Raw genomic sequence first — 23,410 nt, forward strand, 5'->3', positions numbered from 1 at the left:
TTTACTATTACAATGAATACATTTTGCATCAAGATATGATCATGAAGCATATAGAAAGCAGGAAGGAATATTATGACTTGCATGTGAACTACCCCCATAGGTTCATGTGTCTGAACATTGACTATCACTTTGTGGCTTGAGAAGGTTGTATAATCTTTAAGATGAAGAGTTTTCCTGAAGGAAGTGAGTCACGAGGGTTAAGGCCTTGATTTTTATCACCTGGACTCACTTCTTGTTCACCATCTGCTTCCTGATGACAGACAGATATGTCACCAGCCTGTCCCCACTCTTGCTACCATGCCTTATCCTCTCCAACTGTCAGCCAAAGCAAACCCAACCTTCAGTAGGTTATTTCATGTGTGATTTTTTTCAGAGCAGTGAGGAAAGAAACTAATAAAGTTGTGTTTTAATTTTTATTCTGTCTTAGGAATTTTACATTATTTTCTTATATATTTGTATAGTATTACAGTTCTTCATTAAAAATGTATTATTTAATTTCCATGGGTTTGTGTATTTTTCCATGTTTTCTCTTAGTGATGGTTAATTTAAATTGCAGTGTTGATGATATCAAGAATCACCTGGAAGATAATCCTTTAGCAATATTTTTGGAAGATTATCTTGATTAGGTTAACTGAGATGGAAAGACCAACTCCACTATTGGTGGTACAAATCCTTGGGTTGTTTGCTCCGTTTTTTAAAACTATTTAGAAGCTTTCCATTTTACATACTAATTATATGAAGTCCACTCTCAAAAACTGTATTTGTTAGCTGTATAAAGAAATAGTTGCAATAGGTTGGAAAACCAAGGAGTCAGTCAAAGCAACTCAGAGACTAGAGGTTGAATTAATATTCTACAAAGAGGAGTGATGCTAACATATCTCAGGACTTTGACTCTAGATAGAATTACCATGCAGGAGGTGTACTAAGAGAGGGGATGTATTTGGTGCTGCAGACACTGCCTAGAGCAAAGAGGAAGAATTAGTGTGGCTTATTTCTTTTTATAGTTTTTTAATCACTGCCCCTTTCCAAGATTATTTCTTCTGTCACTAGCATATGATTTTCACAATTTGATCAGCCATATTGATTGTGACACTATTCATAATAATCAAGTTATAGAATCAGCCTAAGTGCTTGTTGGGAACATGAAGGTGTTTATATTCAGACAAGTGCTAGGGAAACCAAGAATTTTAAACATGCAGGATTGACACCCAACAAAGAAAGAGAATTACAGAGCAATTTGTAGCTGAAGTTTTCCTTTCCCAGCTGGCTCCTGAGGCCCCATGGTCTTGTAGCCACTCAGACCCAAATGAACACACATAGGGTTATATTATTTATAACTGCTTGGCCATTAGCTTAGGCTTATTGCTGACTAGCTCTTACACTTAAATTAACCCATCATTCTTATCTATGTTTAGCCACATAGCTTGGTTCCTTTTTCAGTTCTGCCTTCACATCTTGCTGCCTCTGTGTCTGGCTGGTGACTCACTGCCTCTGTTTTCTTTCTCTATCTGTTTGGATTTCCCTCCTGGCTCTAAGCTGCTTTGCTATACGCCAGCTTTACTTAACAACCAATCAGAGCAACCTATTTTCACAGCATACAGAAAGACATTTCCCCATCACTTTCCCTTTTTTGTCTAAACAAAAGGTAGGTTTTAACTTAACATAGTAAAATGACATATCATAGAACAGTTATCAAGAAAGAATCAGAGTTACAATATCCAGTCCACTTATAATTGGCAAATTCAAAGAAAATATTTTAATTATCCTTTATTTGTAAGTCTAAGGTTTCATATTTACCTTATTTCTTATCATAACCAAGGTAAACATTAATTACAGCAATCTATTCTTCAACATTCTCAGAGACCTCAGAAGGATATACTATTACCTAAGTAAACAGTAAGAGCAATGTAAACAACTTCCTAAAATCTAGAAAGACAGAGATATTTGGCTATCTGGACAGTCACCAAAGTTCTTCTGTAACATTTGGGCATCCATCTTCAGCCCATAGGCCTAGTCTCTCAGTCACTTTTTTCTGTGTTCTGCAGAATGTCAGGCAGTTTCTTCTGCAAACCAGGAACCTGAAGGACCATTTTGTCTTGTGAAGTTCAGTGGTCACCTTCCTATGGTCCTGCATGTGTAGTCAATACAACATTTTGTCAAGTAGTCCAGGCAAGAACAGTTTCTTGCCCAAATGGCTACTTTTGCCAAGAAGAAGATAAATTCCCTATAGAGTGTCTTTGATGCCCATCTTTCTCTTTGAAGTAAATTGGTGCTGCCAGGAGCAGATGTGTCTCACTGTCCAGAAAGTCTAAGTTTTAAAACATTGTTAAGTGCCATATTCTGTAGGTCTGTGAAGTGTTTGAAGATTACCTATCTATCTGAAATATATCTATGTATACCTAGAAAACTTAATTAATATGAGTATAAGTTTGATTATCATGGATGACTAATAATCTGTATTTCTTTGTTATACATTACAATCTTAAATGAGCTACACAAATATAATACCTTAAACAAGAGTAGAAACACACATGCAGTATAATAAAATTAACTTTAAATTTGTATCAATAAACTAAAATCTATAGCAATGTAAAATATTTTAAGCAAGTTGTTGCTCTTTAAAAGTAGATTAAATAATCTACCCTTTTAACCTATCATGTCTTTATCTTATATTTCTATATCATATCCCCCTTTCTTGTTTTTAGAAAGAGATTGACCATGACCAATAACAATTTTTAACCAACAACCTAAAGAAAGACAAACATCTATAATCCATTGTTTGGGAATGTGGGCATAGTTTTTTTTAATAGACTATTTCCTGCTGATAGATGGTGCTGTATTTTTATGGTAATCCTGAGAAAATTAAGAATTATGGTCAAGTCCTGACTGGAATAGTCTGTGAGGATATATTCTCTGAGCTGGTTGCTTTGAAGCTGATTTTGGATGTTGGATGATCTGGGCCCTGGGGTCATCAGAGACCTTTCAGAGGGTCTTGGCTGATCAAACCTGATGTTGCTTAATCTGGAACAAATCCATAACCTCTTGCTTCCTGTGGAAACAAAAGCAGAGCTTCCCTTCCAAAGCAACATATCCTTAGATCCAAATGTTGAAGTCAAGATACCTTTAAAATATACATATTGGTTTAACTCAGTTAAAAATCCAGCTATGCCACTCTTGGGCATATACCTATCTTTCTGAGGAACTGCCACACTGATTTCTATAGTGGATGTAAAAGCTTGCACCCCTACCAGCAATGTTTGAGTGTTCCCCTTATACCACATCCTTGCCAGCATAAACTGTCATTTGTTTTATTGATCTTAGCCATTCTGATGGGTATAAGATGAAATTTCAAAGTAGTTTTGATTTGCATTTCCCTGATGGACTAATAATGTTTAACATTTCTTTAAGTATTTCTCTGCATTTTTTAAAAAGAATTCTCTGTGTAGACCTATATCCTCCCTCCTTTTTAAACTGAGTTACTTGTTTTCTTGATATATTGTGGTCGATGTATATATTGTTATTTAAGATGTAGTAGTTTTTTTCTAAATGAACCTGGGTGCTCTTGTTTTTGATGCAAAGATGTTAAAAGTTACAATTTACTCTTGATGGAATTTTCCTTTGCTGAGTATGTATGTATGTCCTTCTCTATGTCTTCTGACTGTTTTGGGTTGAATTCTATTTTGTGTCACATTAAACTTGCTACACCAGCTTGCTTCTCAGGTCCATTTGCTATGAATATCTTTTTCCATCCTCTTACCCTGAGGTGATGTATCTCCTTGATGTTAAGGTGTGTTTATTGGATCCTGTTTTTGCTCCCGTTCTGTTAATCTACATCATTTTATCATGGAATTGAGACCATTGGTGTTGAAAGATATCAATGAGCTGTGTTTGTTGATTCCTGTTATTTGTTATTTGTTGTTGTGTGTGTTTCTCCTCTTTTGATTTGCTGGTCTAATACCATTTATTCCTGTGTTTTCTTGGGTGTGCTTAACTTCTTTAGGTTGGAGTTCTCCATCTAGTGCCTTCTGTAGGGCTGGATATTTAGATAGATATTAATTTACCTTTTTTTTTCATGGAATGTCCTTTTTCACCATTTATTGTGATTGAAAGTTTTGCTGAATATAGTATCTATACCTTGGTTATAGACTTATAGTAGTCTATACCATGGAAATAGTTAGGGTACTATTGCTGTGATGAGTATCTGTGACCAAAAAGCCAGTTGGGGAGGAAAGGATTGTTTTGGCTTATACTTCCACATTGCTGTTCATCACTTGAGGAAGTTGGGACAGTAAATCAAGCAAGGCAGGATCCTGGAGGCAGGAACTGATGCAGAGGCCATGGAGGATGCTGCGTTCTCACTTGCTTCCCCTGGCTTGCTCAGCCTGATTTCTTATAGAACCCAGGACCACCAGCCCAGGAATGGCACCACCCATCATAGGCTAACTGAGATTGAACACTAACTGAGAAAATGCCTTACAGCTGGATCTCATGGAAGCATTTTCTCAAGTAATGCTCCTTCCTCTCTGATAACTCTAGCTTGTGTCAAATTGACACACAAAATCAGCCAGTACAGTTGGTCTCTTACTGTCTGCAGAACATCTTTCTAAGACCTTCTAAGTTTTAGAGTCTCCATTGAGAAGTCTGGTGTTATTTGAATAGGTCTGCCTTTATATGTTACTTGGCCTTTCTCTTTGCAGCTTTTAATATTCTTTCTTTGTTCTGCATACAGTGTTTTGATTATTATGTGCTGAGGGAACTTTCTTTTCCAGTCCAGTCTATTTGGTGCTCTGTATACTCTTGTACCTTGATAGGTTTCTCCTTCTTTAGTTTAGATTTTTTAGATTTAACATTTTCTTTGAATGAGGTGTCCATTTCTCGTGTTGTGTCCTCAGTGCCCAAGTTTCTCTCTTCCTCGTCTTGTATTCTGTTGGTGTTGCCGCTGAGGTTCCTGTTTGAGTTCCTAAATATTTCATTTCCAGATTTCTCTCAGTTTTGGTTTTCTGTATTGATTCTATTTTATTTTTAGACCTTGAACAGTTTATTAATTTCCTTCTATTTTTGTGTTTTCATAGACTTTTAAAGATATTTATTAATTTCCTTTTTGAGAATCTCTATCCTATTCATAAAAGCTATTTTAAGGTATTTTTCTTTTGCTTCAGCTTTATTGCAATATACAGAGCCTGCTGTGGTAGGGTTGCTGGGTTCTACTGGAGACACATTGTCCTGGCTATAATTGATATAGATGTTTTGGTTTTTGGAATATTTTAATTCTAGGTGATGATATATTGTCTTGTCTTCATGAGTGGGCATTTTGTTCTATGGTTTTGCTTGCCCTCTCTGGTTTTTAGGAGAGTGTGGTGGCTGTGTGTTGCCACCTGGATGTTTTGTGCCAGCGTTTTTAATATTTAACATTTTCTTTGACTGAGATATCCATTTCTACTGTTCTTCAATTCCTGAGATTCTCTCTTGCTTCTCTTGTACTCTGCATTCTGTTGGTGAGACTTGCCCTGGAAGTTCATGTTTGAGTTCTTAAATTTTTCATTTTCAGATTTCCCTCAGTTTGGGTTTTCTTCTGGGATCTTGCTAGGTGTGACCACTGGGGGATTGGGGTAAAATATGATTCTAGGTATTGGGAGCTGATAGTTAGGAATGGGAATGTGTTAGAAGGGGATCAAGAGTCACAGGGTCACCAGGAGGGAGCAATAAGGTATTCCACCAGGATCTGCTTAGTCCCCTGGCAATGAGGGAAAAGAGTGAGAGACCACATCAGGTGGTCTGTTACAGAGCTGGGGATGACTATGGTGGATTGTATATTGAAGAGAGGAGGGGAGTGAAAATTATAAATCACATCATCATTCTCAAACAAATTCAATGGCTGTATTTGTAGTAGCTAAGGATAATGTTCAGAAGACTATTATTGCTACAATATTGATAGCAGCAGTATCCAAAAGGTGGCAAGAATCTAGATGTGCATGGGCAGATGAATGGATATAATATGTGTATGCATAAATGGAATATTAGCTATTATTATCAAGGAATGGAATATTGACCTCTTACCACATAGGTAAATTTCAATGCTAAGTGAAGGAAGGCAGGGAAAATAGATACATTCTGTAATTTTACTTAAGTGAGGTACCTATCGTAGACACAACCAGAGAAAGAGACTCTTCAGTGGTGATTGTGTAGGGAACTGGGACCAGAGAGATCTGGTTTAATGAGCATCCATTTTCTGTTTGAGAAGATGGAATAATTCTTCAGATGAGTAATGGTGATAGTTGCACAAAGTAAATGCACCTAACACTGTGGAACTACACAGTTGCATAGCCTAAAATGGTAAATTATATGTTATGTATATGTTTTTAGTAATTTTTCTCTTTAATATTTTTTCCATTTCTTTATTTTATTTTATTTTTCTTTATTAAGAAATTTTCTACTCACTCCTCATGCTATCTACAGACACCCCCCTCCTCCCTCCTCCTGTACCCAGCCCTCTTTCCCAATCCACCCTGTATCCCCACATCCTCCAATTCGAGGTCTCCCATGGGGAGTCAGCAGAGCGCAGCTCACTGAGCCTAGGCAGGTCCAAGCCCCTTCCCACTGCACCAAGGCTGTGCATGGTGTCACACCACAGGCATTGGATTCCCAGAATCCTGTCCATGCACCGGGGACAGATCCTGATCCTTCTGCCTATGTGCCTCCCAAACAGTTCGAGCCAAACAACTGTCTTCTGCCTCCATCTGTTCCTGGACAAAGGCTCTATGATGACAGTTAGGTTATTTGCTAGGCTGGTCACCATAGTACACTGGTCCAGGCGCCTCTGGACCATTGGCAACGGACCAAGATGGGGTTAACCTTGTGGATTCCTGAGAGCCTCCCCAGCACCCTGCCTCTTCCTAGACCCATGATGTCCTCATCTATCATTGTATCTTCCTCCCTGCCTTCCCACTCTGTCCCTCTTCCAGCTTTACCCTCTCATTTCCCTATGTTCTCATCCCCCACTCCTCGCCCCTCTGCCATCACCCCCCTCATACACCTAGTCCACTCATGTAGATCTTATCCACTTCTCCTTCACAGGGTCATCCATGTCTCCCTCCTAGGGTCTTTTCCTGTTATCTAGCCTCTCTGGAGTTGTGGGTTGCAGTCTGGCCATCCTTTCCCTCCCCTTTAGTATCCACTTATGAGTGAGTACATGTAGCTGCAAAGTTTTCTCTCTGAGTTCCACCAAATCCCTGCAGTCCCTTAGCCCACTTATAAAATTAATCTATACTTTGCCACGTGGCTTGTGGCTTATTGGTACCTTACTTTTCTCAATTCTCCTCTCTGTTACTCACCCCTATACTTCCTGTCTGGCTACTGGCCAATCAGTGTTTTATTTACTAACCAATCAGAGCAACACATTTGCCATACAGAACATCCCACAGCAAGTACATACTATACTTTCCTTCAGAGTCTGGGTTACCTCACTAAAGATGATATTTTTCTTGATCCATCCATTTGCCTGCAAATTTCATGATATCATTTTTTTACTGCTGAGTAAAAAAATGTGAAGAATTGTGTTGGAATTTTGATGGGGATTGCATTGAATCTGTATATTGCTTTTGGTAAGATTGCCACTTTTACTATGTTGATTCTACCTATCCATGAGCCAGGGAGATCTTTCCATTTTCTGATATCTTCTTCAATTTCTTTCTTCAGAGTTTTAAAGTTCTTATCATACAGGTCTTTCACTTGCTTAAGTAGAGTTACCTCAAGGTATTTTATATTATTTGTGGCTACTGTAAAGGGTGATATTTCTCTGAATTCTTTCTCAGTCCCTTTTTCATTTGTATATAGGAGAGCTACTGATTTTTTTGAGTTAATCTTGTATCTTTCCACTTTACTGAAGGAGATTATCAGTTGTTGGAATTCCCTGGTAGAATATTTGGGGTCACTTATGTATACTATCATATCATCTGCAAATAATAAAAGTTTGACTTCTTTCTTTCTAATTTGTATCCACTTGATCCCCTTTTGTTGTCTTATTGCTCTAGCTAGAACTTCAAGTACTATATTGAATAAGTGTGGGGAGAGTGGACATCCTTATCTTGTTCCTGATTTTAGTGGAATCACTTTGAGTTTCTCTCCATTTAATTTGATGTTGGCTGTTGGCTTGCTGTAAATTGCCTTTATTATGTTTAGGTTTGTTCCTTGTATTCTTGATCTCTCCAGGACCTTTACCATGAAGGGGTGTTGGATTTTGTCAAAGTCTTTTTCAGGATCTAATAAGATGATCATGTGTTTTTTTTTCTTTCAGTTTGTTTATATGGTGTATTACATTGACAGATTTTCGTCAATGAACCACTTTGCATCCCTGGGATGAAGCCTACTTGGTCATGTTGGATAATTGTTTTGATTTGTTGCTGGATTCTGTTAGCCAGTATTTTATTGAGTATATTTGCATCAATGTTCATGAGGGAGATTGGTCTGTAGTTCTCTTTCTTTGTTGGATCTTTGTGTGGTTTGGGTATCAGTGTAACTGTAGCCTTATAAAAAGAATTTGGTAATGTTCCTTCTGTTTCTATGGTGTGGAACAATTTGAATAGTATTGGTATTATTTCTTCTTTGAAAATCTGGTAGAATTCTTTGCTGAAACCATCTGGTCCTGGGCTTTTTTTGGTTGGGAGACTTTTAATGACCATTTCTATTTCTGTAGAGGTTATTGGTCTATTTAAATAGTTTATCTGGTCTTGATTTAACTTTGGTATGGGGTACCTATCCAGAAAATCATCCATTTCTTTTAGATTTTCCAATTTTGTGGATTACAGGTTTTTGAAGTATGACCTGATGATTCTCTGGATTTCCTCATTGTCTTTTGTTATGTCCTCCTTTTCATTTCTGATTTTGTTAATTTGGATGCTCTCTCTCTGTTTTTTGGGTAATTTGGATAAGGGCTTATCTATCTTGTTGATTTTCTCAGAAAACCAAATCTTTGTTTCATTGATTCTTTGTATTGTTCTCTTTGTTTCTATTTTATTGATTTCAGCTCTCAATTTGATTATTTCCAGTGTCTGTTTCTCCTGTGTGAGTTTGCTTCTTCTTCTTCTAGAGCGTTCAGGTATGCTGTTAAGTCAATAGTGTGAGATTTCTCCAACTTCTTTATGTGGGCATTTAGAGCTATGAATTTCCACTTAGCACTGCTTTTTGGTATCCCACAAGTTTGGGAATGTTGTACATTCATTTTAATTAAATTCTAGGAAATCTTTAATTTCTTTCTTTATTTCTTCCTTGACCCATTGGTGATTCATTTGGGCATTATTCAGTTTCCATGAGATTGTATGCTTTCTATAATTTTTGTTATTGTTGAAGTCTAAATTTAAGCCATGGTGGTCTGATAAGACACAGGAGGTTATTTCAATTTTTTTTTGTATCTGTTGAGATTTGCTTTGTGACCAAGCATGTGGTCGGTTTTGCAGAAAGTTCCATGGGGTGCTGAAAAGAAGCTATATTCTTTTGTGTTAGGGTGGAATATTCTGTAGATATCTATTAAGTCTATTTGAGTCATAATGTCTGTTACTTCCCTTAATTCTCTGTTAAGTTTCTGTCTGGCAGACCTGTCCATTGGTGAGAGTGGGGTGTTGATGTGCAATTTAAGCTTTAGTAATATTTCTTTTATGAGTGTCAGTGCCCTCGTATTTGGGGCATAAATATTTATAACTGAGACTTCATCTTGTTGTATTTTCCCTGTGATAAATATGTAGTGTCCTTCCTGGTCTCTTTCAACTGATTTTAGTTTGAAGTCTATTTTATTAGATATTAGGATAGCTACACCAGCTTGCTTCTTAAATCCATTTGATTGTAATGTCTTTTCCCATCCTTTTATTCTGAGATGGTGTCTGTCTTTGAAGTTAAGGTGTTTCTTGCATTCATCAAATGGATGGAATTTGTTTCATGTCCATTCTGTTTGCCTGTGTCTTTTTATAGGTGAATTGAGACCATTGATATTGATGGATATCAATGACAAATTATTGTTAATTCCTGGTATTTTTGGTGGTAGTGTTGTATGTTTCCCTTCTTTGGTATTTGTTGGTATGGGACTATCTATTGTCTGTGTTTTCATGGGTGTATCTAACTTCCTTAGGTTGGATTTTTCCTTCAAGTGCTTTCTGTAGGACTGGATTTGTGGAGAGATATTGTTTAAATCTGTTTTTATAATGGAATATTTTGTTTACTCTGTCTGTTGATTGAGAGTTTTGCTGGGTATAATAGTTGGGGTTGGCATCCATGGTCTCTTAGTATCTGCATATCATATGTCTAGGACCTTCTGGCTTTTAGAGTCTCCTTTGAGAAGTCAGGTGTTATTCTAATGGGTCTGCCTTTTTGTGTTACTTGGCCTTTTTCCTTTGCAGCTCTTAATATTTTATCTTTATTCTGTATGTTTAGTGGTTTGTTTATTATGTGGCAAGGGCACTTTTATTGATCTGGTCTATTTGGTGTTCTGTAATCTCTTGTATTTTTATAAGCATTTCCTTTTTTGGTTGGGAAAGTTTTTTTCTATGATTTTGTTGAATATATTTTCTGTGCCTTTGAGTTGGTATTCTTCTCCTTCTTTTATCCCTATTATTCTTAGGTTTGGTCTTTTCATGGTGTCCCAAATTTCCTGGACATTTTGGGTCATGACTTTGTTGGCTTTAGTGTTTTCTTTGACTGATGAATCTATTTCTTCTACTGTGTCTTCACTCCAGAGATCTGCTCTTCTATCTCTTGCATTCTGTTGGTTATTCTTGCATCTGTAGTTTCTGTTTGTTTACTCAGATTTTCCACTTCCAGCATTACCTCAGTTTGTGTCTTCTTTATTGACTCCATTTCAGTTTTGACATCTTGAACTGTTTCCCTCATTTGTTTAATTGCTTTCTCTTGGCTTTCAAGGGATTTACTGTTTTCTTCCCATTTTTTGTTTGACTTTTCCTTGATTTCTTTAAGGGAATTTTTCATTTCCTCTTTTAAGATCTCTAATATCTTCTTAAAGACATTTTTATGGTAGATATCTTCTGTTTCTTCTGTGTTGGGATGTTGAGGTCTTGCTCATGTAGGTTCTAATGCAGCCATATTGGTTTTTATGTTGTTGACTGTATTTTTGCACTGGCATATACCCATCTCTTTCTCCACTTGATGCAAGCGGTGTCTGTGTCTGAGGGAGCCTCTCTTGGTCTGATTGATACTCTTGATCCAGTGGGAGCTCTTGGTCTAGTTGATGCTGATGGACTTTTTGTCTCAGGGATCAGCTCTGAGTCCAACTGGTGCTAGTGGGTCCTGTTTTTTTTTTCCATTTCTAATGTTATTGGATATACACTGAAAACAAAATGCTTCAGGGAACAGTGGATATTTACAAAGCATTTTCTCCTGAGGATTGGGAAGACAATCAGATGGCTGACACAGGGAGGAGATGAGACTGGTATTGTGCAGTGAGACACAAATATAGAGATAGCAAGAGACAGTATGAGAGAAGGACACTCAGAAAGAGAGAAGATGTGAGGGAGGAGCAAAGAAGAAGGAAATCTGAAGGGTTACAATGAATAAATTTCCAATTAAAATTCATGAATAAAATCAAATGTCAAAAATGAAGTTTTTTTGTAATTCTTTTCTATGTAAAACATACAAATGATCAGGATTGTTGGAAAATAGATAAATGGCATAAACACTAATAAGGTTTTAATGGATCAGAAATGATTGACTTCCTTACCAGAAACATATTACTTGAAACAGTGACATGAGTTTATTTATTTTGCTTATTGAAACATCAAGATTTAAAGAAATGATAATATTTTACCTGTACAGTATGGAATGGAAAACTAGTTACATTTGTGCAATTTGTTGTAATCCCTGGAAAACTATTTAGTAGTAAAAGATGAAATGCTTAATTGTTTACACTCTTAGAAAAAGAGGAAAGATCTCCACAGTGAAAATTCTGAAACATTAAAGAATGAGATTGAAGAAGACTGTTGTTCTTGTTTTACTCTTTTGGCTTTTTGAGGGGCCCATCACACACCTCCCAAATAAATTACACACTGATACTTATTCTTAGTAATGAATGCCCAACCTTAGCTTGGCTTATTTCTAGATAGCTTTCCTTAGCTTAAATTAGCACATCTGTCTTTTGCCTCTGGGCTTTTCCCATTCTCTTCTATAAATCTTACTCTCACTCCATGGCTTGCTGTGTAGCTGAGTGGCTGGCCCCTGGAGTCCTCCTCCTTCTCTGGCAATTCTGCTCTCTCCCAGATTTCTCTTTCTATATATTCTATCTGCCTTCCAGCTCCACTTATCCTTTCTCCTGCTTTGCTATTGATCATTCAGTTCTTTATTAGACCATTGTGCGTTTTAGACAGGCACAGTAACACAGCTTCACAGAGTTAAACAAATGCAACATACCTTAAAATAATATTCTACAAAAGAAGACACTAGAAGATGGAAAGACATATGGTGGTATTTTATTTGTACTGAAATGTGATTTTAATTGTATGTTAATAAATAAAGTTGCCTGGGGGTCAGAGCTATTAGAGCCATAGTAAAAGCTGGGCGTTGGTGGTGCACGCCTTTAATCCCAGGACTTGGTAGGCAGAGCTAGGTAGATCTCTGTGTGTTCAAGGATTCAGCCAGCATTGGAGACACATGCCTTTAATCTCAATACCAACCATAGAAGTCCTGGAAGTTTCTACAGACAGGCAGTGACGTGGTAGTCATGTGTTTGAGTTTACAACCAATGAGAAGGCAGAACAGAAAGACTATATAAGACAAACACACAGGAAGTAGGTCTCCTTCGGAGAGGTCTCTTGGCTGAAGAGGCTAGCTGCAGCAGGCAGTAAGGCTCTTAGCTCTGATCTTTTGGCTTTCTTCTTTGCATTGGTTCTGTGTTTCTTATTTAATAAGACAGTTGGTTACATCTACAAAGACATTTCATGGTCTTACATTGAACAATTGGTATTTTGAAACTGGCAATATTGTCAAAGACAATTTACAGATTCAATACAACATCCCATTCAAATTACTAATGTCATTCTTCTCAGAAATAAAAAAAAAAAAATCTTAAAATTCACATGGAAGCAAAAGAGTTCCTGGATAAACAAATAGTCCTGAGCAGGGAGCAGGGCTTCCAGTGTCACCATATCTGATTTCTAGTTTTAGGAGGGCCATCAGAAACAGCATGGTATTGGCATAAAAATTGATACATGAATCAGAGGAATAGAATAGTGAACCAAGATATAAACAGACAACTGCAGCAATATGAATTTTGACAAAGATATTAAAAAGTATGCTTTGAAGATGGCTTCTCATAACAAATGGTGATGAGGAAATTGAATAACAACAAATAGAATAATGAAACTAGAGGCCCACATCTCACATCACACAAAAATCAACTCCAATTTGCCAAAGGCCTTAATATAAGACTTGAAATTTTGAAACTGTTAGAAGAAAATTTAGTGAAACATTTTAAGATGTAGGCCTAATTAGATCTTTTGCCTAATATTCTAGCCACTAAGGAAATAATGTCATTGATTGACAAGCAGTACTTCGTGAAATTAAAACAAAACAAAAAACCAATGGCACAACAACGGAAACAATTGAGTGAAGGGACAGCTCATAGTATGGGAAAAATCTTTGTTAGCTCTACCTCTGACAGAATATGCAAAGACCTCAAAAACAAAACCTAAACAGAAGGACATTGAACCATCCCATAAATAAAAATGCTAATGACATGAGTAGATAATTCTCAAAATAATGAATATTAATTGTAAGTCCCTGGAGCCACATGAGTGACCAGGCCCCTTCCCCAAGGACCTCCAACTGCTAGGATCCACCTACAGAATACTGCAACTGCCCTAACTGCTGGACCCTGTCCCCATTCTACAGAGTAAAAAGCCCAATCTCTGGACATGAAATCCCACCAATCTCCACCCTGGGAAGCTCCACCTTGAGAAGTTCCATTCCCTTCCCAAGAAACTCTCTATAAGCCCTGTGTCCTATTCAGTGTGCTGTTGTTTCTTGCCCCTGCAGAGGCTGCCACCCTCCTGTTATTTCCCTCCCAATAAATCTCTTGTGTGAGGCTTGTTGTGCTTTGTGTCTTTATGGTATTCCTCAGCTCCAGGCTGCCAGGATTCCTTCCCTGAGCTGTAATACTTACCTAAGTGTCCATTAATCTTATGAAATGATGTTTGAGTTGGTAAGATGGCTCAGTGGTAAAAATCTCCTTGGATGCGTGCTTCAGTTTGATCCCCAGATCACATTGTGGAAGGGGAGAACCTGCTCTGGAAAGCTGTTCTCTGATCTCACAATGTAGCAGACACATGCCCACACATCCCTACATTAATAGTAAATAAGCAAAAAATATTCAACCTTACTAGTCATCAGAAAAATGAAAACAGACATTTCATTTACTTCAGTCAGAATGGCTATTGCTAAGAAATACATAACCACAAAAGCTGGTAAGAATATAGACAAAGGGGGAACCATGTTATACTAAGGATGGGAATGCAAACTAGTCCAGGCACTATGTAAAGTAGTTGGAAGCTTCCTTTAAAAAACTCAAAATAGGTCTATCATATGGTGCATTTCTTCTATTCCAAGGTATGTACCTGAGGACTAAGTTAATACTACCCTGTATGTGTACATGACAGGAAGATGGAAATGAAACTAAGGATCAAAGAGAACTAACCACAGGGACACAGGCAGAAAGGGGAGGGGAGAAATGGAGTAGAATATTTTCAATGTGCCTTTTACACTGGTATGAAAATGTCCATATGAAACCCTACACCATATTAGACAAATGTATGCCAATTAAATGTTATTAAAAGGGAATAATGTTCTTTCTGATTAGAACCCAATAATATAAGAAATAGCCCCAAACATTTACACATTGGACCTTATGAAATTAAACATTTTCTTCACAGCCATAGGAAATATCAGTATGGTGAACATTCTCTACAAAAGGAGAAAATCTTCAGATGGATCATATGCGACGCTGCTAGCATTAAAGACCAAGAAAACAAAAATGTCAAGCAATATGTTGGCTAATGAATGGACAGACAGTCTTCAAAAGAAGACACAGCTGGACAGTGGTGGTGCCCACCTTTCATCCCAGCACTTGGGAAGCAGTGGCAGGAGAGTCTCTGTGAGTTCAAGGCAAGCCTGGTCTACACAGTAAGTTCCAGGACAGCCAAGGCTACACAGAGGAAATCTGTTTTCACAAACAAAACAAAATAAACAAAAAAAAAAGAAAAGGAAAAAGGATATACAATAGTCAATAAATTTAAAATAGTATTCAATATCTTCACACATAAGAGAAATACAAATTAAAGTCATTTTGAGATTACACCTCAATTCAGTCAGAATGGCTATCATTAAGAAGACAAAAAAAAAGATGTCAAGAGACAACAAATCCTGTTAAAGAATTGGTAAATGAGGCTGCTGTTTTCTCTATGGTAGTGTAAACTGGTTCAGCCACCATGAAAAATAATGTGAGGATTTTGGCCAATACTGGTCATAGAACTATCATATAGTCCAGCTACAGCAGTCCTGGGCATTTGCCTAGATGACTACCCATGCTACCACAGAGATACTTGCACAACCATGTTTATTTGCAGCTCTATTCATAGTCTCAAGGAAGTGGAATCAGCCTAGATGTTCACCAGCAGATGGGAGGATAATGACATTGTTTTACATATACCCAGTAGAACTTTAGTGAGCTAAAGAAAAACAAGAAATTTTCAGAAAATTCATGACTAGAAAATATCATAAGCTGTAACTTAGGATCAGAAAGAAAAACATCACATGTTCTGCCCTTCCCTTTGTCTCTCTTTCTGTGTCTGTACCTGTTTCTCTGTTTCTGTCTGTCTGTCTGTCTGTCTGTCTGCCTGTATGTCTCTCTCTCTCTCATGACTCTGGGTATGTATGGGCTCATGTGTATATAATGATATATGCACATGTGTATATACAGTATACTCTTTGCCAGAAGCCATTGGAGGACATCAGGTGTCCTTATCATCTCTCTTCACCATATTCCCTTAAGAAAGGGTCTGTCACTGCAACTAGAACTAAGCTGGCAACTAACAAGCCCCAGAGTCCCACTTGTTCTTGCCACTTGCCTACAAGCACTGTATTATAGGAGCATGTACCCATACTCAGGTCTTCGTGTGAGTGTGGTGATTCCTACTCAGTCTTAGGTTTGTGCAAGCATTCTTACTGAGCCATCTCCCTAGCCCACAGTCTCTCTCTTCTGTGGATCCTAGCTTCTAATATATATGTATTTGTGCAGGTCAATGTAAGTACAGGTTGTGATGTTGTGCCCAGATTTGCATCCCCAAAGAGGACACCTGAGACTTTAGGTACAGAATGCAAAAGCAAGGTTTATTCTAAGTTTACAAGCCTTGGCAGTGAGGCTCCTTCCAAAACTCTCACTTGCAGCAGTGAGGCTGGAAGGAGCTCTCCCCTTTCTTTGTGAGGCTAGTTCTTAAAGGCACAGACCACATAATTCATTTCCCACAACCCGTCTCCCTTCCTTTTGTTCATATCAGTTTCCCTTCTTTCAGCCTTTCATGTTATCTTTATCTCTCGTTTGTTCAGTAACCGTGTTTAGGAGTTTTACAAGCTGAGCTGTTTCCAGGGTTTGGGAAGTTTGGGATGTTTTATGACCAAGTAGCCCCTACCAGGTGGTTGAATATCCTGACAATGTGTTTTTTTTTATGTCCCTGTAGCTGATATCACCACCTGGGAACTTGAAAGGAGTCTAAGTTCTTATCTAAGCTTAGGAATCCTGGTTTTAGCTTCTCTTTGTCTGTAGGAGATAGAGGGGGGGAGGGGGGGAGGAGGGGGAAGGTTTACTGAGGTTTCACAATGAAACCACTGAAATGTCCATGAGAGAGAGAAGCATATTTTAAGGAAAGTATGTAACAAGGGTAATAGAATATAGATGTTATGGAAGTAGAAAAAGAATCTTGGAAGCTGAGGGACACTGTGGGAGCTGGCAGAGGTTTCCTAGTGAAATCTGAGCTTACTTTACTCAGCAGGGTTGAATAAGGGGATGGATTGACCACATGCATGGTTACCAGGTAGTTGGAAGGTAGCACTTGGCTGTGCTAGGGGGAGGTCATTTGCTCCACCCCTTGTCATTTCTTTAAAAAGCCCTTTAGAAGAGACAGAAGGGGCTGATGGATAAGGATCCAGGCCCTCTTGAGGCTATCCTGTGTCTCTATCTGTCTCTCTCTCCCCTGTATATTTCTATATAAATCTCTTATCCCTCACTTCTCAAGAGTACCCTGGGGAAAAAAGGTAGGGGTGGGTCCCCACAGGACACAAATGGGAATGAGGACCAGAGTGACTGACATGCAGTGAACTGCATGTGGGTGGCAGGGGTCTACCCCAGTAAAGTATGATGTGACATGCCTTAAGGAAACCTATTACATTTTATGCTAACTAAGCAAGAACATGAGTTTCAAGATCATAAATATGCCTATGTCCTTGTCAATTTTGATGACAAAGTGGAAATAGGCTGTAGTAGGTTCTCAATCATACCCCACAACATACAGAGAAAGTAAGATTCTTTTTTAAAAGTTTTAAAAATGTGTGTATGTCTGTGTCTATGTGTGTGCAGACACACAAAGAAGGGGCCATCATATTTGTTGAAGCTGGAGTTATAGGCATTGGTGAGTCACTTTCTGTGGGGGCTGGAATCTGAACTGATGAAACAATAAGTGCTTGTAGCCATGGATCCATGTGTCCAGCCCTTAAGATTAATTTTCTGTGGATCTCTTTAAAAATGGAATAAGGCCATTTCAGAGAAACTTCTGAAATTACCTCATGGATCACTGACCCTAAGTAAATGACATACATACGTGCTCAAATATGCAGGGCACTGATTTGGGAATACAACATTGGCAGGCTTAGACAGGAATAGACAGAGACTCCATCTCATTGTTCTACAATGGCAAAATTTGATTTACTTTTCTCTAACATGCTATGTATCTTGGAGGTATTCCTCTCCTTTGTTTGACTGCTGTCAAGTTCCACTCTCATCTCCCAATAAGGGAATTCTTAAAGTTTGTCTCATTCCAATTTCTTTCCAATTAAATCCACTGTCAGATCAATTCCTTGAGAGATACAAGCATCTTACCCTGTTTCTAGGAAGACTCCATAACTGATGCTTCTAATTGAGTTTAGAACCAGAGGGCACCACTGAAGGATCTCAGTAACCTGATCTACTTCTACCCCATGTCCCAAACCTCTCCAATGTTTGATCCTTTGTTAGCCTTATTCCAGTTTTCCCAAATCTGTCTCCCACTGTCATATTGGTGAAATTATTAAGGCCATTCCTCGTCGTTAAAAGGGAGGTTCATTTTGTGGGGTAACTTACAAGTGAATGGAAAGTTTACAGAGTCTGGGAAAGGCATGGCACAGTCTGGTGGTGTTTTCTGGAGAACTCTGCTCTGTCTACCTGCAGTGTCCAGGGTCCAGGAACTAAGACAACCCATGCATCTGGAACCCAGGTCTTCAGCTTCCTCTCTTAGCCCCACCTTGAAGGTGTGACTGTTATCAGAGCCGAAATGGGGTTGGAGCTTCCAGGTCAAAGCTGGAATGGCTACTCACTACACTGTCACACTCATTTCCACAAACATAGACTCTACTCTAACTTCTGTTTCATTGAAAATATGATCTTTTTTTCACTTTTAAGGTACAGTTTAATTCTGACCCTATGTAATAACTAAATATTAGAGGTATATAACCTCCATTTGCTGAGACACAAGCACATGGGGGAAGCATGGTATTAACTCAGATCCCAGATGTATTGTGCTTGCTGGGATGAGCTTGAACTAGCTATTCAATATTTCCAAGTATAAGTTTTTATTCTAGAAAAACACCAAAAAAAAAAACTAATTGCTTGGTCTTTGGATGTATGAAAAGCCTCACATAATGTTTGGCAGACACGATGTTTACAAGAAGCTATTTTGTTTTATATTTGCAAAATTGTTTGAAACTAAATACTGTGGTTTATATCAACCCACTAATTTCCTACCTTACAAATTACTTGAACGTGATATCACTGTCTTGTACATATGCTATGAACAAATCAATTTTCAGTGCCAGTTTTTGTTGTCTTAATCACAGAAACTAAAATATCAGTGATCACAGCAGAAAACATTTGTTAATGATTTTGTGAAATACATGGAATGCCATATTGATGAACAAATAAAGAATCACATAAAAATAAGTTTCTTAGGAATTTTATCATCAAGAGCATCATTTTAAGCTACATGTTAGCAATCCTCCAGAATACAAATAGTCTACTTCATAAATTGAGAGTAAAATTGTACATACCAAATGTGAAATGCTCTTACTGAGAGACCATACACTTTGTATAAATGAATATTCATGCATAGTATCTTAAATATCTAAAGTCAGGTAAAAAAATCACATGCAAATATGAAGTTAATGCCCAACAATGGTGTTATTGAAAAAAGGATTCATATTGGGGAACTTGATTTTCCTGAGATTTATGCTAATTATGTTTTGGGATCAAGAATTTGATAACAGTGAAGATTACCTTATGTATACTAAATTTTATCCTTTAATTTTGTTGGATATTTTGAAAACTGTCACATTCATGAACAATCCTAATAGTTCAAATTGGTCCCAGTTCCTTAGACATTAGAAGTAAATATTAGCAGAATTTTTATTTTCAAAATAATTTGATTCATTCAAACTCTCTAATGTTTGAATCAAATTAACATTTAAATAAGTTAATATTTATTCTTTGTGTCATTTTCTACTTTCCCTGTAAATAGTTTTGTAGAATTGTAATATCTATATCAAAATAAATTCTCCGAGGGAGAAGATACTTGTTTCAAAATGTTACAAAATCATCTCTTCTTCATGCTTCTTTTAATCACACTTATTACTTCCTTATTCCTCAAACTATAAATAAAAGGGTTTAAGAAAGGAATTACTAGAGTATAAAAAATAGCAACAGGTATGTCTTCATCTCCTTTATTAAATGAATTTGGTCGAATATACATGTAGAGAAGAGAACCGTAGAAAATTGACACAGACAGAAAGTGAGAAGCACAAGTAGATAAGGCCTTGCTTCTTCCCTCTTTGGACTTCATTGTGAATATAGTAAAAAGGACACAGAAATAAGATATCAGGACTATAGTAATGGAAAAGACTTGAACTGATCCTGAAAAGATGAGCATCATCAATTCATTGATATAGGGGTCAGCACATGAGAGTCTATATAATGGAAGAACATCACAAAAAAAGTGTTTGATCACATGAGATCTACAGAAAGTTAACCTGAACAAGAATCCTATGTGAATCATGGAATGCAGGTTTCCTCCTATGTAGGCTCCTGTGGTCATCTGAAGGCAGAGCTTCTTGGACATCATGGTGTGGTACTGTAGTGGGTTGCATATGGCCACATAACGATCATAGGCCATTGCTGCCAGAAGGAAGCAGTCTGCAGTTTCAGCCAGACAGAGAAAATAGAACTGTGCCATGCATTCATAGAGAGAAATGCTTCTGTCCACAGAAAAGAAATTCTCTAGCATCTTGGGAGTGATGGCACAGGAGCAGCAGGAATCCATGAGAGCCAGATTGCCTAGAAAGATGTACATGGGTGTGTGAAGACGGCGTTCCATGTAGATCAAGGCCACCAGTCCGAGATTCCCCACCATGGTCACCAGATAGATGGCAAAGAACACCAGGAATAGAAGGATCTTCAGGTCTGGGTGATCTGAGAATCCCACCAGGATGAACTCTGTTGTCAAGGAGTAGTTGTTCTCAGTCATCTTCAGCTACTCTGTTGACAAGTGAGAAAAGCATAAGATTGCAACTGTGTGCTCTTCATTTTCCAAATAATAATAATAATAATAATAATAATAATAATAACAACAAATTTGTACAGGAAAATAATTTCTTCTACAAACATCACTTGCTGTCTCTGTAATATAGCTCCTGTACTTTTGTGTTTTGTATTCCTAAAGAGTCAATTTTTGAAATTTACAAGAATGCTTTAATTATCCTGGTGAGTACTTAAAGTAGAAAATGATTTTCTTTCTGCTTGTGTATAAAGATATCAGGCAATGCTAGTGTACCTAGATTTTGTCCATTGTTCTAAAATAATCCATTGTTCATTTTTTGAGTTCCTTAAAATACATTTATAACAATTACCATGCAATATGAGAATGGTGTTATTTTATGTTGTTTTAGAGGAAAGAATCTTTAAAAAGGATCATGGAAGTATGTGATATAGCTCAGTTGATAGAATTAGTGTTTACTGTGCATGAAGCTGTGGATTTACCCTCAATGCCTCACCAATGAGGCATCATGTTGTATGCCTGTCATTGTAGCACCTCAGAGCTGGAAGTAGGGAATCGGAAGTTCAAGGTCATTCTTGGCCATGTAGTAAGTGAAGGCAAGCCTGAATGCATGAGAATTTGTGTCAGAATAAGTAAATAGTAAAATATTCATCAATAAGAAATAAGCCAATGTTAAATTAATATGTATTAGAGATGGCAAAAATATCACAAGAGACTAAGGCCTGTGGGGCAATAAAATCACCTTAGATTGAAGCAATAAATATTCCTAAATTATCAGTCTTGTTTATTATCTTAAACAATAACTCTGCCTATGGCATTATTCAAGTTGTGTTTTTTTTTTCCCAGATAATTTTCTGCTTCTCCTTCTTCTTCTTTGGTAAGTTACCTTTCACAAGCAACACTAGCAAAAAGATTAATTTAGTTTAATAGACCTAAGTAATTTCATTTTCTGTATTATTTCACATATCACCCTTGATCAATTAAATCCCCCATATCTGGTACATAATCTTCACTATTTTAGTTTTGTAAATATATCTGAATTTTTTTCTGACTAAATTATTAACATTCTAGAGGTTAGTTTTTACATACATCTGTGAAAGGAAATATAATAGGCAGTGGGAGAAAGCAGATGTAATTCCAATCCTAGATACAAATCCTGGAATCGGAGACCTTGTTATTGTATTCTTATCATAATCTTGAGTGAACTCTACTTTGCATATATAATCATTGCCTTAAAAAGAGTCTAAATGGAAAGTTGAAAAATCTACTTTTATAAGAAATAGGTATGTCCCTTTAAATTTCTTCCTTTTTCCTCAAAACATATAGTTTTTTTTTTCTGGCAAATAAGCTAATAAAACGAACTTATCATTAAACTTCATTTTTAATACTTAGAAAAAAATAAATTCTCACAGAAGTTCAGAAAATAAATTTTGTTTTGCTTTAAGATTCTGTTTCATTTGAACTTATTGACTACTCATACTAACTTGATGGTCAAAATAGGTTTATTTTTCCCTAACTAAAACACCAAGAGGGAATTGAGAAATTTCATTGTTGTAATAATTAAAGACAACTCATCTAGTTAAGTGAAGCAGAAATAACTTTAAACGTATGTGCCTGTGTTATTACAGACAAATTTTGTGATTTTTTTCCTGTAGAAGCTGAAGTTATCCTATTGGAAAGTAGATTAATTATTGTTCTAGGCCTCATTCTTCTTTCAGATACCAGTCAGGTATGTGAAGAGCTAAGACTATTATTGAGAGGTTGAAATCTAGAGCATAAAAATGATAAAATTTCAAAGAAGTAAGTCTTTTTATTATAAAAATAACCTTTAGTAAAAGTGTTAGAATATCTTTCTTACCTTGACTACCTAGGAGTTTTTCATCGTTGAAGCCCTGGCGTTATGGTGGAGGTCTGAAAATTTATGGCTAAGTCAGTTTCTTGTTGTTTTCAGAGAAAAAAAAATTCAGTGATGATCTAAGATCTGTGCTACTTATGTCCACCACACAGCACAGTTAAAGGGTTTGAAAAAATCCTAAAGGAGTTTCTTTGTGCTGCAGACCATTCCCCTGAGATATTATCCCTTAAACCCTACAAACCACTTGGTAGCACTTAACAATATCCTGTGAGTAATGGGTCTCAAAGCAAAGGAATTTGGCCAAGTTTGTTTGAAGATGATATTGTAGATCTGTAACTGACTTGATTTTTATAATTTATTTCACAAATGTATGCATAAAATATCAAACAGTATGTGTAATGTAAAAATGTACTCCATAAGAGAGAGAACTGATTTTTTTTTCTTCCCAGCAGGCATTAACTGCAAGTAGATTCTCGGTTAGGAGTGGGACTTGGTGTTCCCGTCCCCTTCTCAGTCTGGGGATTTTGTCTGGTTTGAGCCTGTGCAGATCTTCTGCCTGCAGCCATGCAACACCCTGTGAGCTCACATGTGCACCAATCCTGTTGTTTCTGGAAGATGCTGTGTCTGAGGAGTCATCCACCCCTTGAACTTACACCTGTCTGTATTTCTTAAACAGAACAGAATAAAGGGAAAGATTAATCGCTTATTTAAAAAA

General features: G+C 37.2%; 1 protein-coding gene across 1 annotated transcript; it reads right to left on the minus strand.

Moving 5' to 3' along the window:
• Positions 1-19,883: 19,883 nt before the first annotated feature.
• On the minus strand, positions 19,884-20,810 carry LOC128111525 (olfactory receptor 5K3-like). The gene has a single exon (XM_052739771.1). It carries the CDS (start codon positions 20,808-20,810, stop codon positions 19,884-19,886), a length of 927 nt encoding a protein of 308 aa, XP_052595731.1.
• Positions 20,811-23,410: the final 2,600 nt, after the last annotated feature.

Source organism: Peromyscus californicus, unplaced genomic scaffold (genome assembly GCF_007827085.1).
Source record: "Peromyscus californicus insignis strain IS unplaced genomic scaffold, ASM782708v3 Scaffold_16__1_contigs__length_79575227, whole genome shotgun sequence".
Classification (NCBI taxonomy): Eukaryota; Metazoa; Chordata; class Mammalia; order Rodentia; family Cricetidae; genus Peromyscus; species Peromyscus californicus.

Coding starts and splice junctions, on each gene's coding strand:
- LOC128111525 (XM_052739771.1), bottom strand. CDS start 20,810: ATGACTGAGAACAACTACTCCTTGACAACAGAGTTCATCCTGGTGGGA.